The sequence below is a fragment of the Hyperoodon ampullatus genome (genome assembly GCF_949752795.1).
Source record: "Hyperoodon ampullatus genome assembly, chromosome: 15".
NCBI lineage: Eukaryota > Metazoa > Chordata > Mammalia > Artiodactyla > Ziphiidae > Hyperoodon > Hyperoodon ampullatus.
In genome coordinates, this window is record NC_136928.1 from 23,185,456 (window position 1) to 23,200,578 (window position 15,123).

The following is a 15,123-nucleotide window of genomic DNA, read 5'->3' on the forward strand; positions in this document are numbered from 1 at the left end:
TCACTCTCCCCAGAGTCTAGGAAGGTTCCTGGAAGGAGCTCAAGGCTGAAGTAATTAAATTGTTTTGTGTTTGCAAAAAAGCAGACAAAGTAGTATGTTCGTAAGTCAGCGGTATGACTGACTTACGTAAGTGTCTTCCACGACGTATTATGAGGCATAAGGTCTTCCATGATGTATTATGAGGCGTAAGGTCTGCTGTTGTCTTTTCTGTTGATCTTGACACCTTTCCGCCTTTTTTATATATTTTTAAATTTTATTGGATTATAGTTGACTTACAATGTTGTGTTAGTTTCAGGTGTACAGCAAAGTGATTCAGTTATACATATACATATATTATATTCTTAGATTCTTTTCTCATATAGGTTATTCTAGAATATTGGGTAGAATTCCCTGTGCTATACAGTAGGTCCCTGTTGGTTATCTATCTTATATATAGTAGTGTGCAATGACACCTTTACGTCTTGATGAATATTCTAAAAGCTGCTCTTCCCTGGCTCTTCAAGTAGGCTTCCTTGCTCACAAATTTGGAAAGGTCTCCTAGAGAGTTATTTTTAAATGTTATTTCTTGAAATCTTTGTTACCCATAAAAATTGAACACTGCCTGGCCATTCCTGCTCCGCGTGCCAACTGCCCCGGGAGGTTTGAAGGCCTTCGTGCCCAAGACTTCTGGATGGAAGTTTACTTCCATGAACTGTCCTGTGTGCCTTCTGGATTAGGACGCCATTGAATCATCACAGTGCCATGTCATTGCAGAGTTGAACTCACCTAGCTTTGAAATCAAAGGTTGAGAGGTTCATGTTTTCAGGTGTAAAGCAAATTAACTCTTACATGGAAATGTAAATGTTTAACTTGGTCCAGTGTCCCGGCTTACTCTTTATTTCCTGTGCACTTGAGTAAGATGCTGAAGAACAAAAAGAAACAGCAGAAGCCATTAGCTTAAAGAATTGGTGTCTCGGAGCTTCCCTGGTGGTGCAGTGGTTAAGAATCCGCCTGCCAATGCAGGGGAGGCGGGTTTGAGCCCTGGTCTGGGAAGATCCCACACGCTGCGGAGCAACTAAACCCGTGTGCCACAACTACTGAGCCTGCGCCCTAGAGCCCGCGAGCCACAACTACTGAGCCCACATGCTACAACTACTGAAGCCCAGGCACTCTAGAGCCTGTGCTCCACAACAAGAGAAGCCACTGCAATGAGAAGCCTGCGCACCGCAACGAAGAGTAGCCCCCGCTTGCCACAACTAGAGAAAGCCCGCGCGCAGTAACGAAGACCCAACGCAGCCAAAAATAAATAAATAAAATAAATATATTAAAAAAAAAAAAAAGATTGGTGCCTCCACTTGAAGATCCCAGTGAATGGGCACTTATCACGGGTGTGCTGTCACCTCACACTCCTTGCTCTGCTTGTGGCACCAAGCAGAGCATGTGTCCCGGGGCAGAGAATGCAGCCTGAGGCGGGTCTGCTCTGGAAGCCAGTGCCCAACTCTCTGTGGCCAGAGACGATCATGATGCCTCCATTTATTCCTCTGACCTCCCCGCCTGGCAGGGGAGTAGAAGCAAAGGTAATTCTCAGGACCAAGCTGTCTTTACTGCAGGGAATTAAGGGAGAAGGAGGTACAAGCTACCCATAAAAGCGCCTTGGTGTCCTTTCAGGAGAAAACAAACATTTGCCAGTGGCCACAGTTTCCATGCCACGAAAACCTCCACACTGACTTAGCTGGGAGACGTGGCGGGTGAGCGGCATGGCGGGCCCCCGGTCCAGGGGCACGTCCCCATCTCTGGGGCCGACGTGCCCTCCTCCCCTCGGCTCACTTTCTACAAGGTTCCGGAATTCCGTGCATTTTAACCAGGTTAAAGCATTTTTACCTTAGGGCTTTTCCAGCTGTGTTCCTCAGGCACATGAAGGGATAATTTTCACATTATAGCTCAGCACTGACTCACATATGCGACTGAAGCAGCAATTCTATGTTTGATGCACTCTGAGATTTTCTATTTTGTTCCCTTTTAAAAAGAAGGCAGCACATACATACAGGCTGGTCACAACCCCATTAAACCGATTTTCTGATCCATTAGTGGTTTTTCAATCAGAATGTGCCGTAGATTTAACGTATCGACTATTTTTTTTTTCTTCTAATTCACTCATCACAACTTGTGGGAAGTCTCTGCAGTGTTGAAAGAAAAGAACAGGAGGAAGGAGGGGTATGGGTTTCTGCCCAGTGGGGCCGCTCCACTGCCAGGTGGCCCCGGGAGGGCACTGAGTGTCCTCGGATGGAGGAGAGGGTGCTGGCCTGAGCACAGGCCAGCCCTGAAGGGTGCTGAGAGCTGGGGCGGCTCTGCAAGCTCATTTTGTCCAACTTCCCGTCCAAAACGCATAAGACGTTTTCTGTCCTGTCTTGGTTTTTTTTTTTTTTGGTCTTTTGTAGTAGTGGCACAGGGATGCTCTAATCATTTTCAGACTTTACACTGTTTTATCCTCTTGGTTTGCTGGTGCTCTGGCAGGTTTTTGAGGAAAGCAGAGAGATCAGTTTTGGTAATAACCAGCTTTTAGGCATTTAGCCACTGTCACCTTCTCTGCTGGTGACTGGCTGGTCACCAGCCACGGGACCCAGTCCGTCCTATATCAGGTGCAGGTGCTGCTCCTTGGACCAGGCCCCGCCCTGAGCCCATGCCGGGTCCCCGCGCGCTGAGCCCTGTCCCCGCACTGAGCTTTGCCGTGTCTCCGCAGGCCTCGGCAGGACCCGCAGGAAGACAAGCGCCCGCGATGCATCGCCCACACCCAGTATGGACGCGGAGTTCCCCGCCAACGGGGGCGGCGCCGACCGCATCTACGACCTCAGCATCCCGGCCGTGGTCAAGTTCGCGTACGCGGCCGAGCGCGAGGACGAGCTGTCGCTGGTGAAGGGCTCGCGCGTCACCGTCATGGAGAAGTGCAGCGACGGCTGGTGGCGGGGCAGCTACAACGGGCAGGTGGGCTGGTTCCCATCCAACTACGTGCTGGAGGAGCTGGACGAGGCGGCCGCCGACGCGCCCGGGGGCCCGAGCCTGCGGCCCAGCGCCGCGCTCAGCAACGGCCAGGGCGCGCGGGTCCTGCACGTGGTGCAGACGCTGTATCCCTTCAGCTCGGTCACCGAGGAGGAGCTCAACTTCGACAAGGGCGAGACCATGGAGGTGATCGAGAAGCCCGAGAACGACCCCGAGTGGTGGCGCTGCCGCAACGCGCGCGGCCAGGTCGGCCTGGTGCCCAAGAACTACGTGGTGGTGCTGAGCGAGGCCCCGGCCCCGCACGCCGGCTCTGGCCCCGCGGGGCCTGCGCGCGCCGGCCGGTTCGCGGGCCGCGAGTGGTACTACGGGAACGTGACGCGCCACCAGGCCGAGTGTGCGCTCAACGCGCGGGGCGTGCAGGGCGACTTCCTCGTCCGCGACAGCGAGTCCTCGGTGAGTGCGGGGTTGGGGGGTGGGCAGAGGGTTGTGCCCGTGTGTGTGCACGTGTGTGCGTGTCTCTGTGATGTGTGTGCGTGTGTGCACGGGGCGCGCAGGGCGGCTTGCTCATTAGGGACAGAGAGTCCTCGGTGCGTGGAACGCTGGAAGGAAGCAGTATGTATGTGTGTGTGTACGTGTGCCATTCCCTTCTCAGGTGTGTGACTGGCCTCAAACAGCAAGGGTATTTGGTGCTCATGTTAAGAGGGATGAACACAGTTGGTCTGTGTCCTGAGACCCCCCGCTCTGTTTTGGGCTGAAATCCGCCTGGACTGCCCGGCCTTAGCTGCACCTCTTCTCCGGGAGGTGCGTTCTTGCAGTTGGCACGGTAAGTACAGTGTGTTGTTAGCTTCTGAAGGTTTGCCGCCTCTTGACCGGGATCACCCCTGTTCTGTGGTGCAGACTCAAATGTCATTTTCTCCCCTGGTTTCCCCCTGTTAATGACGCCGTCTCAGCCTTGGCGGTTGACCTTGTTTCGTCTCTGGGTCTGAGACACATCAGATGTTCTCAGCAAGGCGGGCACCCGGTTTCTGACACAGCCTTTTGTCGGTTGGTTGGTTTTGCTTTTTAAGCCGTGTAATCCTCACTATATCTCTGCCTCAGGCACCACTGAGTTCATTTCTGAAAAGCTTTTAAAGCACTTAGGAAGAGAACGGAAAGGGAAAAGACAGTTGTGGAGAGAGAGGAGTTCGTGTGTGTGAGCAGAGTCGGCGGCATGAGGCCTCTCGACTTGGAGCAGATTGGTTTCCAGCACAAATTCGGAGGTCTGTGTTTCAGGTGTGTGGCCAAGCCCGTCTGGGGGAACTGGGCTGTATCACACGAATTAGCCTTTTTGTGTTTTCATTGTGGAGGTACTACTAAACCGGTTTTGTCGATCCCTGAAAATACACCTTCCAAAGTGAGTCCCCCCAAAAGGAGAGTTTTGAAGATAGAGTCCAGTGTAATTACTTTGTATTGGTTCCTGCAGACTTCAGTTTAATTCTTTTTTTTTTTTTTTTTTTTTTTTTTTTTGCGTTACACGGGCCTCTCACTGTTGTGGCCTCTCCCGCTGTGGAGCACAGGCTCCGGACGTGCAGGCTCAGCGGCCATGGCTCACGGGCCCAGCTGCTCTGCGGCATTTGGGATCTTCCCAGACCGGGGCACGAACCCATGTCCCCTGCATCGGCAGGCGGACTCTCAACCACTGCGCCACCAGGGAAGCCCCAGTTTAATTCTTAATTTTGTTTTTTTTTGGCTGCATTGGGTCTTCGTTGCTGCACGTGGGCTTTCTGTAGCTGCGGCGAGCGGGAGCTACTCTTCGTTGCAGTGCGTGGGCTTCTCATTGCGGTGGCTTCTCTTGTTGCCGAGCACGGGCTCTAGGCGTGCAGGCTTCAGTAGTTGTGGCACACAGGCCCAGTACTTGTGGCACACGGGCTTAGTTGCTCCACGGCATGTGGGATCTTCCTGGATCAGGGAACGAACCTGTGTCCCCTGCATTGGCAGACGGATTCTTAACCACTGTGCCACCAGGTAAGTCCCAGTTTAATTTTTTAAACGCAACCTGTAAGACTGGTAAGCTCATGCTATGTACTGTAATTGTTGTCTTCTGAAAAGGTTGATACCACAGTAAGTAAGTGCATAGTCAAGGTTCCTGTTGACTGATCTGGGAGGAGTTTGAGGCCCCAGAAGTGATTTTCCCCTTCAGAGAGGGCGGCAGATGTGATGGTGGCGGAAACTGGCGCCCCTGATGGTGGCGGCAGGTTGTGGAATCGGCGGCGCCTGCCCTGTGCTCGGGCAAGCGCACAGGGCCTGAACGTTAACTGCATCTGAAGTCTGAATGCTGAGCTTTTCTTTTCTTTCTTCTTTTTTTTAAATTTTAATTGAAGTATAGTTGATTTACAATGTTGTGTTAATTTCAGGTCTACAGCAAAGTGAATCAGCTATACATATACATATATCCTCTCTGTTTTAGATTCTTTTCCCATATAGGCCATTGCAGAGTATTGAGTAGAATTCCTGTGCTCTACAGCAGGTCCTTATTCATTATCTATTTTATATATAGTCGTGTGTGTATGTCAATCCCATTCTCTCAATTTAGCCCTCCCCCCTTTATCCCCTGGTAACCATAAGTTTGTTTTCTATATCCGTGACTCTACTTCTCTTTTGTAAATAAGTTCATTTGGACCTTTTTTTTAGATTCTACATATAAGCGATACCATAAAGACAAATATCATATGATATCGCTGAGGTTTTCTTATCCAGAGTTGGTGGTTTCTGGCAGAACATCACGTTAAGTTGTTCTAACGTGGTCAGCTCCGTGCACACATCAGGACGGAGGCCTCAGAGAATCGGGTCCGGAGCACTTCCAACCCTCCTGAGAGAAACTCAGAGGAAGCACCGGTAACCTGATCACAGTAGGAGGTGATCAAGGGACAGGTATGATCCAGAGTCGAGGAGTATTGTCTTGATTTAGGAATGTTGGGTTTGAAGAGACGTCTTAGAAGGGAGAGGAGTGAAAGCAGCACCCCAGTGTGGAGACAGTGCCCCATGTCCTTCTTTCCGGGTCTGGGGTAGGGGACAGTCCTTGGCAGAAAGTAGAGGGGCATCGCTGGCTTAGGGAGGACCTGTCGCTTTTCCATGGGACAAACACATGCAGGCAGTGATCACTGTCTGATCTCGGGACCGAGTCCTTTTGGAGGTGGAGGGGTACTTGCTTTATCTGGCCTCCATCCCAGAACTTGAAGAAGCTCCAGTGTCACATTTGTCTCGCATCATTAGAGAAAAAGCTAACTTTTTCTAAATCATTGAAACATTAATTGTTTATATTTTATTTTAACCATTTTTTATGGGAGCCTTTCCAAATTTTTTTCCTTCTGTTTTAACTTAGAAAACCAGGCTACGATAGCTCATCGTATGCTGGGGCCACTGATGCCCAGGGCAGAGGAAGGGGTTTGTTTGCTGGAACTTGGTCAGCTCTGCAGCCGCGGTAGCACTGGCTTGGGCTGAAAGCTGCCAGGTGGCGCGAGGGTGCGCAGAGCTGCTTGTGTCCTGATGGAACTCGCCGTGACGTGGCATTTTCTGCTGTTCGTGTGCCTGCCTTGTGCCAAAGGCACACTCAAGGGACTCTCAGGCGTGTCACTGCTCTTCTCCCGAAGAGCCACGACAGAGAGAGGCCGGCTGCGCTGTCTTCCTGCTCATAGCCAGTCTGTGCTCAGCTGTCATCTGCAGCTGCGAGGAGCCGTCCGGATGTACAGATGGACAAGTCCGTTGCTTATTCCTTTTCCGCCGTCTACTGCCTCTGCTTCCTGCCACTGTCTCCCCGTCTCCTTTCCTCCCCTCCTTTGTCTTTTTTTTCTGTTCATTTTGGCATCTCTAAGGTGGGAGCCTGGCCTCCAAAGCCACCGCCAGGCCGGTGTGAGCCCTGAGCTTCATAATCTTGCACAGTTCTGGGTCAGCATTCCTGCCGGACTCAGAGGCATCCCCATTTAATTTCCTTTCCTTCCTTGTGGTCTTTGGGCCCAGGGCTCGCCTTTGGTTGAGGTAACTGCAGGACCTCCTCTGTAAACACAGCTTTTTTAGAGTGCATCTTCAAGATGTGTTTCATTTTTAAAATATCCTGAGTGATTCCAAGATAAATAAGCTCGACTCTTGCTTGATATTTTGCATTTAAAAATATTTCATATTTTTCTGTTTTGAAAAGTAAAAATATACCCAGCTCTGAGTCCTGGGAAATCTGTGCTTGTGGGGGATGGATGCGGGGGGGAGGGAGGGATGTGCATATTTCAGAAAAACAAGCAAAACTTTGGCATATCCTGCAATATCCCGGGTCAGTGATATGCTGGGTGTTTCACAGGTATCTGTTAGACATGTTTCATCAGTCAGTGAATGAACCGGACCACCCTGCTTTGGCTTTCCTTCCTGTCCTGAATCTTAATATCGACTGTTCTTTCTTCATCTTCTCTCTCCCCCTCCCTCACTCTCCTCCTTCATCTGCAATTGTCATTTATCCTCAGCAGCTAAAGATGAAACGGTATGGCTTCTTATTCTCCATATTTAACCATCATACCTCCACCTGCTAATCCAAACCTCATTCAATCTAGCAAATTCAAAATTCCTACCTGCCTTCTGATGCTCATCGTAAATCCTTATATATTTGTTCAGTCTTATCCTGTGGATATGGTTAGGAAGCTGTACTTACGATGAAGAATAATCAGTAACTAGATTTCTGTGTGCTCTGTAAGTGGTCAGTGTTTTATCTCTTCCATGACTATAGAAAGTGACAGGTTACAACTAGGATGAGGTCTGCAAAGCATCAGCCTGTGGTATAGGAAGGCATTTTTCTCTGTAAGACATTAAGGATCCCAAAGAGAACATCTGTTTCACCTTATTTATTGTGTCCGACAGTAGTATTTAGATACTAATTTCTTGTAATACAGCATAGTCACGTGTGAAAAGACTTGCTAAAGATAACTTACTGTATATATTGCCACACTAACAGTTTATTTGGGTTTCATCTCTTACTCTTTTAAAAAAAATCTATTAAAATTATTTGGCCAGGAAGAAACAGAATAGAAGGATCAGCATAGTTCCTTGCTATATTTTTCAAATTGCATTTCTTATAGTAATTGGAACTTTTAACCGAAACTGTTTTCAGGCAGTTTCATCACTCCATCTCTCCAGATCAGTGGTGCTCAAACTGCAGGTGTGTCAGAAGCTTCTGGAGGGCTTGGTCCCAACAACCCACAAAGTGCCCAAGAATTTGCCTTTCTAGCAATTCTCTGGTGATGTGGATGATCTAGGGACCACACTTTGAAAACCCCTGGTTCCTGTTGTGACATCTTCATGGTTTTATACATATTTACAGCAATTATTTAAACTCACTTCTGCTTACCTCTACATTTCCAAGAAATATAAAGATGCTTAAAGGTGAAAATTATAACTATCATGAGGCTTAATTTTATGTAGACCATTAGGTTTTGTTGAGTGGGATTCATCTCCGGAAAGTGTTTTCTGTTCGTTTTTTAGCTGTTTAGAGTTTGGTGACAAGCCAGCTGTGTTTGCAGTGCGTTTCTGGCGGAGGATGGGAAAGGCTTCAGAGCCAGAGCAGAGTGAGGGCTGCTCCCTGCATAGCTCAGAAGATGAGCAGCGTGGCATGAATTCCCTCCTGCAGAGACTTGCTGACAAGCTTCCTAAGTCCATGGTCTGACACCACGATCCCTAGACATTTCCTCATAAATTCGTTAATGTTAAGAAAAAGCTTGTTGTACGCATCTTTCCAGCTGCAAACATAATGTTGTTTTTAATTGTCAGGCTTTTGGCCCAGGACCTGATGGAAATTTTAAGCCTAGATTTTTAAAACTATTTCTCCCTTCAAGCGTATTGAATTCTTAAACCTGGAAGGGCCACAAAGATCATTTCGTTTGGGCACTTTTCTAAGCAGAGCTCACTCCTCATCACCTGATTCTCAGACCCCAGCCTTGTCGGCCCTGACTGGCTCTTCAATACTTGACGTTAAAAAACCAAACAAGATTCAAACCCCCGTACCCTATACTGGGGTCAGTGAAGAAGACACGAGTCCTATCTAAAGCTAGTCCCTAAAGTATAATCAATAGTGGCCCCCGCTCAGTGTGTCCTCTTTTCTCTTGGGGCCCCTGGAGGACCCCTGAGCTGCCCGAGGCCTCATTTAAAGGCGTGGCTCCCAGTTCTTCCCAAAGGCGGGGCCTTGCTGGTTCCGTTCTGTGCGAGCTCCACCTCGGGGCTCCTGTGTTAGCACAGAGCTTGTTAACAGTGCACGGAACTAGCAGGCAAAGAATAACTGGCCTTTCAGTAATACAGAAGGCACTTGAGAATCGCAGAATTTCAGCCTCAAAGCTATCATTTATTATGAAGGGTTTTAGATGGAATTTTGTTTTGTTTTTAATTTTTAAAAATTTTTTATTGGGGTGTCGTTGATTTACAACGTTGTGTTAGTTTCAGGTGTACCGCAGAGTGAGTCAGTTATATGTATACATGTATCCCCTCTTTTTTAGATTCTTTTCCCATATAGGCCATTACAGAGTACTGAGTAGAGAGGTCCTTGTTAGTTATCTGTTTTATATATAGTAGTAGTGTATACGGACGGAGTTTCATCTCTGCTATATTATGGGTAAAAAAGGTAAATAGGACCAAATCCCTTTTGTTTGGAGGGAGATGATGTAGAAAGCAGAGCAGAGAGAGGCTTGTTACCTGAAACCCACCTGCCTCATGGCACCTGCAGGGGGAGGCCGTGCAGGCCGGGTTGGGCCAGTGGACGCTCGGGGGAGTCGCAGTCACATGGCTGATGGCAGCTGGTGGCTCCCCCATGTCCACACCTGCATCCCTCCAGGCCCCAGAGCCCTGCCACCCTCTCCCTCCTACACCTGCCGTGCTGCGTGGGCCCTGCTCTCTCTTCCTCTGGACCTCTGCACACATCTGGAGGACTCCAGAGTGCAGTCCCCGCCCCCTGCAGTGCACACACAGCCCTCACGCCTCGTTCCGCTGCCTTGGCATCTGGGAAGCCTCCCTGCGGGCATGCTCCGGGTCCCATGCGGATCCTGTGCTCGCAGGCGTAACATGGCTGTGCCCGCCCCGTCACGGCCAGCTCAGCACGCGGAACGCATGCTGCGGCATCCTGCTGGCCCTGGATTCCTCATGCCACGTGGGACTCCAGGGAGTGTTGTCCCCATTCACATGTGGAGATCGATTGTCCAGAACATGCGTGTGGATTCAGGGTGACCGGGAGCCGGCAGGGGCCGCAGCAGGGGGGTACCCAGCCCTTCTGCGCCCGCTTCCCCCTGGGCTCCTGCTCACGCACTCGTGAGCTTGGGTCAGACCCGGTGGCCTCTGGCTTATGATTGCTGCCACCAGAGGGTCCAGATGCCCTCTCCTCAGGCCTGCAAGGGTAATGGGGAGAGAGATGGTCGTCCAGTAAACCACTGGCAACTGAAAAATGACTCTTTCAAGCTAGAAAAGAAAACTGTGTCAAAGTAAACAATTCTTCCATGATAGTTTCAGAAGTGTTTTCTTAACAGTCCCTCAAATCATTAGCTCCCTTGATGTAAACATTTATATTGCTGTCACGTAAAATCGCTTGTCCCTATTAGGAATGGGGACTGTCCACATGCACGTTCTGGACAGTCGATCTCCACATGTGAATGTCGAGAACATTTCCTGGAGTCCCGCGCGGAGCTAGGAGTCAAGGGCCAACAGGATGACACACCGTGCACTGCCCCCAAATATTAAAAAGCTGTAGTGGAAATTTAAAAAAAACTGGATCTAATATAATAAGTTTTTGGCACTTAATGTATTGGAAAGTTGTGTACGGATACAACATGTAGACCTTTCAGTCTTTACTTTTAGCTACAGCTCAAAAGAAACAACTATAGAAATAACCCTGAACAGGCTTGTCCTCTAGACCGAGGGCTCCCTTTGGTTTACAGAAGAGGTGAAAGTTAGGCTTAGCTCCCGGTAATCTGATGGTCACTGCACTCTATTAGCAATGAGAGAAAATGGTTGAAATTGTTAAGGTTTCTTTGAACTGTACCTGTTGTTTTTTTTTTTTGCGGTACGCGGGCCTCTCACTGTCGTGGCCTCTCCCGCTGTGGAGCACAGGCTCCGGACGTGCAGGCTCAGCGGCCATGGCTCACGGGCCCAGCCGCTCCGCGGCATGTGGGCTCTTCCCGGACCGGGGCACGAACCCGTGTCCCCTGCATCGGCAGGCAGACTCTCCACCACTGCGCCACCAGGGAAGCCCTGTACCTGTTGTTTTTAACAGCACACACGCACAGGCAGACCCGGAGTGAGGGGCGGGGGGCTACCGCCTCAGCAGGTGCACGTGGGCCCTTCCGGCCGGTGTTTTCTGGCCTGGTTGTGGTTTCTTCCCCTGGTGAAGGGGAAGCACCTTGTGGGGCGAGGTGAGAAGCCTGGACAGAGGGAGGAACGTTTGCGTTCGGCTCTGGTCGGTGCTTGCTGAACATTTCTTTCTTGGAGGCAGGCGGGCCCACCTCTTCTCTCCCCGCTGCCAGGGGTCTTCACCGCGTGTCCTTTGGAAACAGTTCCTTGGCGACTTGCAGAAGAAATTCTACAAGAAGCATTTACATTTGGGTCTCGAGATGCGGGCAAGGAACATACTTGCCCAGCAGCGATGGTGTCCGAGGCATCTAATGCTCCCGATATTCAGATACTCAGGAGGCCCGGTGGGTGTACCAGCCAGAGCCGGGCAGAGTCCCTGTTACATTTCAAGGGGGTTGAGATAGAAAAACGTCAAGTTCAGGGATGATTGTTGCCTGACCCCAGGCCAGAGGGGGGCAACCCTTTTTGGCTCAGGAGCCGGGTCGGAGCCGTGTCGAGGGTGATCTGAAGGAAATGATGGGTTCCGAGGCTCCTCCTCTCAGCATCCCTTCTGCCAGGGACCCCCTGCCGATTCCTGCAGTAACTTCCAAGGCAGGAGAGCACGTGTCCAAACCCATCCTGCTACTTTGGTTTCCTCTGTCCAGACTATAAGGTTTCCACCGGAATTACACCAGTTTTTAGCACATAAACTTTTTTTTAAAATGTTTTTTATTGTGGCAAAATATATATAACATAAAAGTTGAACATTTTAATCATTTTCAAGTGCAAGTTCAGTGACGTTAAGCGTATTCCACTGTTGTGCAAGCGTTGCCACCATCCTTCCCCAGAGCTTTTCCGTTTCCCTCGCTGGAACTCTGTCCCCATTAAATGATAACTCCCCATCCCCTCCCCCAGCCCCAGGCTGCTTTCTACTCTCTGTCTCTATGAATTTGACTAAGTACCTCATATAAGTGGAATCACGCAGTGTCTGTGCTTTTGTGTCTGGCTTACTTCACTCAGCATGATGTCCTCAAGGCTTATCCATGCTGCAGCCTGGGTCAGCATGTCCTTCCTTTTTTAAAGCTGAATGATACTCCATGGTATGGATGGACCACACTTTGTTTATCCATCATCTATCAAAGGACAGGTGGGTTGCTTCCACCTTTTGGCTACCGTGAATAACGCCACTGTGAACATGGGTGTGTAAGTGTCTGTTCAAGTCCCGCCTTCAGTTCTTGAAGGTCTATACCCAGCAGAGTTTTTGGAGCAAATGGTGATTCGTCGGTGAATTTTTTGAGGAACCGCAGTCTGTTTTCCACTACGGCTGCACCACTTTACCTTTCACCAGCTGTGCGCAGAGCTTCCAGTTTTTACACATCCTTGCCAACAGTTGTTTTGGTGTTTTTGTTTTTTCATAATAACCAGCCTCGTAAGTGCAAAGTGGTGCCTCACTGTGGTTCCGATTTACATTAGCACAGAGCCTTTCAGTCTCAGCTGCGCTTTTGGCCTATTTGTGGGTGTTTCTCACGGCGCTGTTACCAAGCAGTTCCTAAACGTGGCCTCAGTAGCATGGCAAGAGCAGCACAGAGAAATAAAAGAGTCGCCCCATGGAGCTTATAACACAGAAAGCTGTTTTATCATTCTGTTAGATCACCCTTCCTAGTCGTCCAATGAGCCTTCTTTTATTTTTATTTTATTTTCTTATGTTTTGGCCATGCCACGCAGCATGTGGGATCTTAGTTCCCTGACCAGGGATCGAACTTGCGCCCCCTGCATTGGAAGCGTGGAGTCTTAACCACTGGACCACCAGGGAAGTCCCAATCTAGCCTTCTTTTTTTTTTTGTGGTACGTGGGCCTCTCACTGCCGTGTCCTCTCCTGTTGCGGAGCACAGGCTCCGGACACGCAGGCTCAGCGGCCATGGCTCACAGGCCCAGCCGCTCCGCGGCATGTGGGATCTTCCTGAACCGGGGCACGAACCCATGTCCCCTGCATCGGCAGGCGGACTCTCAACCACTGCACCACCAGGGAAGCCCCTAGCCTTCTTTTAATCAAAATTGATTCCCTGTCTGTACTTATGCCACAAGCTGTCCATTGATATGTGTATGTATATAATATCATTTATTATTGATTAAGTCACTCCAGGCATGGCATGGCCAAAAGACAGAGAATGACAAGGGCACTATTCTAAAAGTCTGTCCTCTGAGGTGTTCCCATTAACTTTAGGAAATGCATCTGGGGACGCAGGGAGGGATAATCACACATGCACCTACTAACTTACAAATGGACCGCAAACACTTCCGTTGAAATATTAGGTAGATGGACTTTGAGGACCCTACTGTGGTTGCTGGTCGATTTCTCTTCACTTGTGTAAACAAGTTTATTTCAGAAGCTAATAAGGGCGATCATATTTGATTATGTCACCTGTGGGATTGTCTTTAAGCCTATAGAGTAAATATTTCGGAGACACGTTTATAGGAGAAGAGAAAATGCCAGTCAGAAGGTAAACTGATGTAAACACAAAGAGTAGAGCTCCTGTATAGAGAGGGAGTCAATTTTGATTAAAAAAGGCTCTGCTGGATGGCTGGGGGTGGCGGTGATCTAATGGGTGATGGACCTGGAAGGCCACTTTTCTGAGATTAGAACCGGGAGAGTATTGATCAGCAGAGTACAATCTGCCTTCAGCCCACTGGCTCTCAGGTTTCTTTGGCAAAGGAACTACTTCTCTGGACAAAAGAATACCTTCCTTAAAGAAGCAAAAAAGAGAGAAAAATTTCCATGTACCAGACAAGGGGGAAAGAATGATACAGCTTTTGATAAGGAACCGACAAGGTGACCCCTCTTTGGGGGCAGAGAGAGCGTTAAATATTGGTATCAATTGTTGGTGCTTGAAGACCAGCATGACCAGAAATCCACCCAGCGCCCACCTGGGAGGCTCAGTAGACCACACAAGGGGCACTTCTATTCTCATCTTGCCCTAAAATCTGAAGTGAAAGATACGTGGACATTTTAAGGTTATTAAAGACTCAGGAGGGCCTGGGAGCAAGGTCCCTGCTTCCTCTCTTATTTCTTCACAGCCACGTGCTTAGAAAAAAACCATATCAGTACCTAGGCTATTGGGGATGGAGGATGAAGCAAAGGATATTATGGACTGTTCTCAGTGCTCCTTTTTTTTTTTTTTTAATACTTGTGATGAGAAAATCGTGATTAAATCTTGAGTAAAGGAGAGAAAGATTTGACCAGGGAGTCTACTTTATAAAAATGCAAAGGTGCTTTTCAGCAAGTGTTTGAAACAATGGATCAAGTTGGTGAAGCTGTAGAAATAGTATCAAAGAGGGTAGGGGGCTTCCCTGGTGGCGCAGTGGTTGGGGGTCCGCCTGCCGATGCAGGGGACACGGGTTCGTGCCCCGGTCCGGGAGGATCCCACGTGCCGCGGAGCGGCTGGGCCTGTGAGCCATGGCCGCTGGGCCTGCGCATCTGGAGCCTGTGCTCCGCAACGGGAGAGGCCACAGCAGTGGGAGGCCCGCGTACCGCAAAAAAAAAAAAAAAAAAAAAGGGTATAATTTGGTTTTCCTTTCTAAAAGTTGTTGTGAGCAGAAATTGCAAAGAGGTAAGATGTAAGAATTACCCGAAGGAATGAATAGTGGAAGAGATGCTCAAATTTAGAGATTCACCTGTCAGTGCACTTATTGAGCACCTACTGTGATCCCGGTGTGGAGATGTGGAGTTCAATCAGGTTCTAGTACTTAGAGGGATTATATTCAAATAGGAACCTAAAACCTAAAAAAAAAAAAAAAAATAGTGATAATAAAAGCCCTGAGAGAGGG

General features: G+C 49.1%; 1 protein-coding gene across 1 annotated transcript in view; it reads left to right on the plus strand.

Moving 5' to 3' along the window:
- The window catches only part of NCK2 (NCK adaptor protein 2), a 139,894-nt gene that overhangs the window by 113,599 nt on the left and 11,172 nt on the right, over positions 1-15,123 (plus strand). Inside the window, exon 4 of the mRNA XM_079720474.1 lies at positions 2,720-3,429. Coding sequence (XP_079576600.1) covers positions 2,720-3,429 — 710 coding nt within the window. The remainder of the gene's footprint in view (positions 1-2,719; positions 3,430-15,123) is intronic.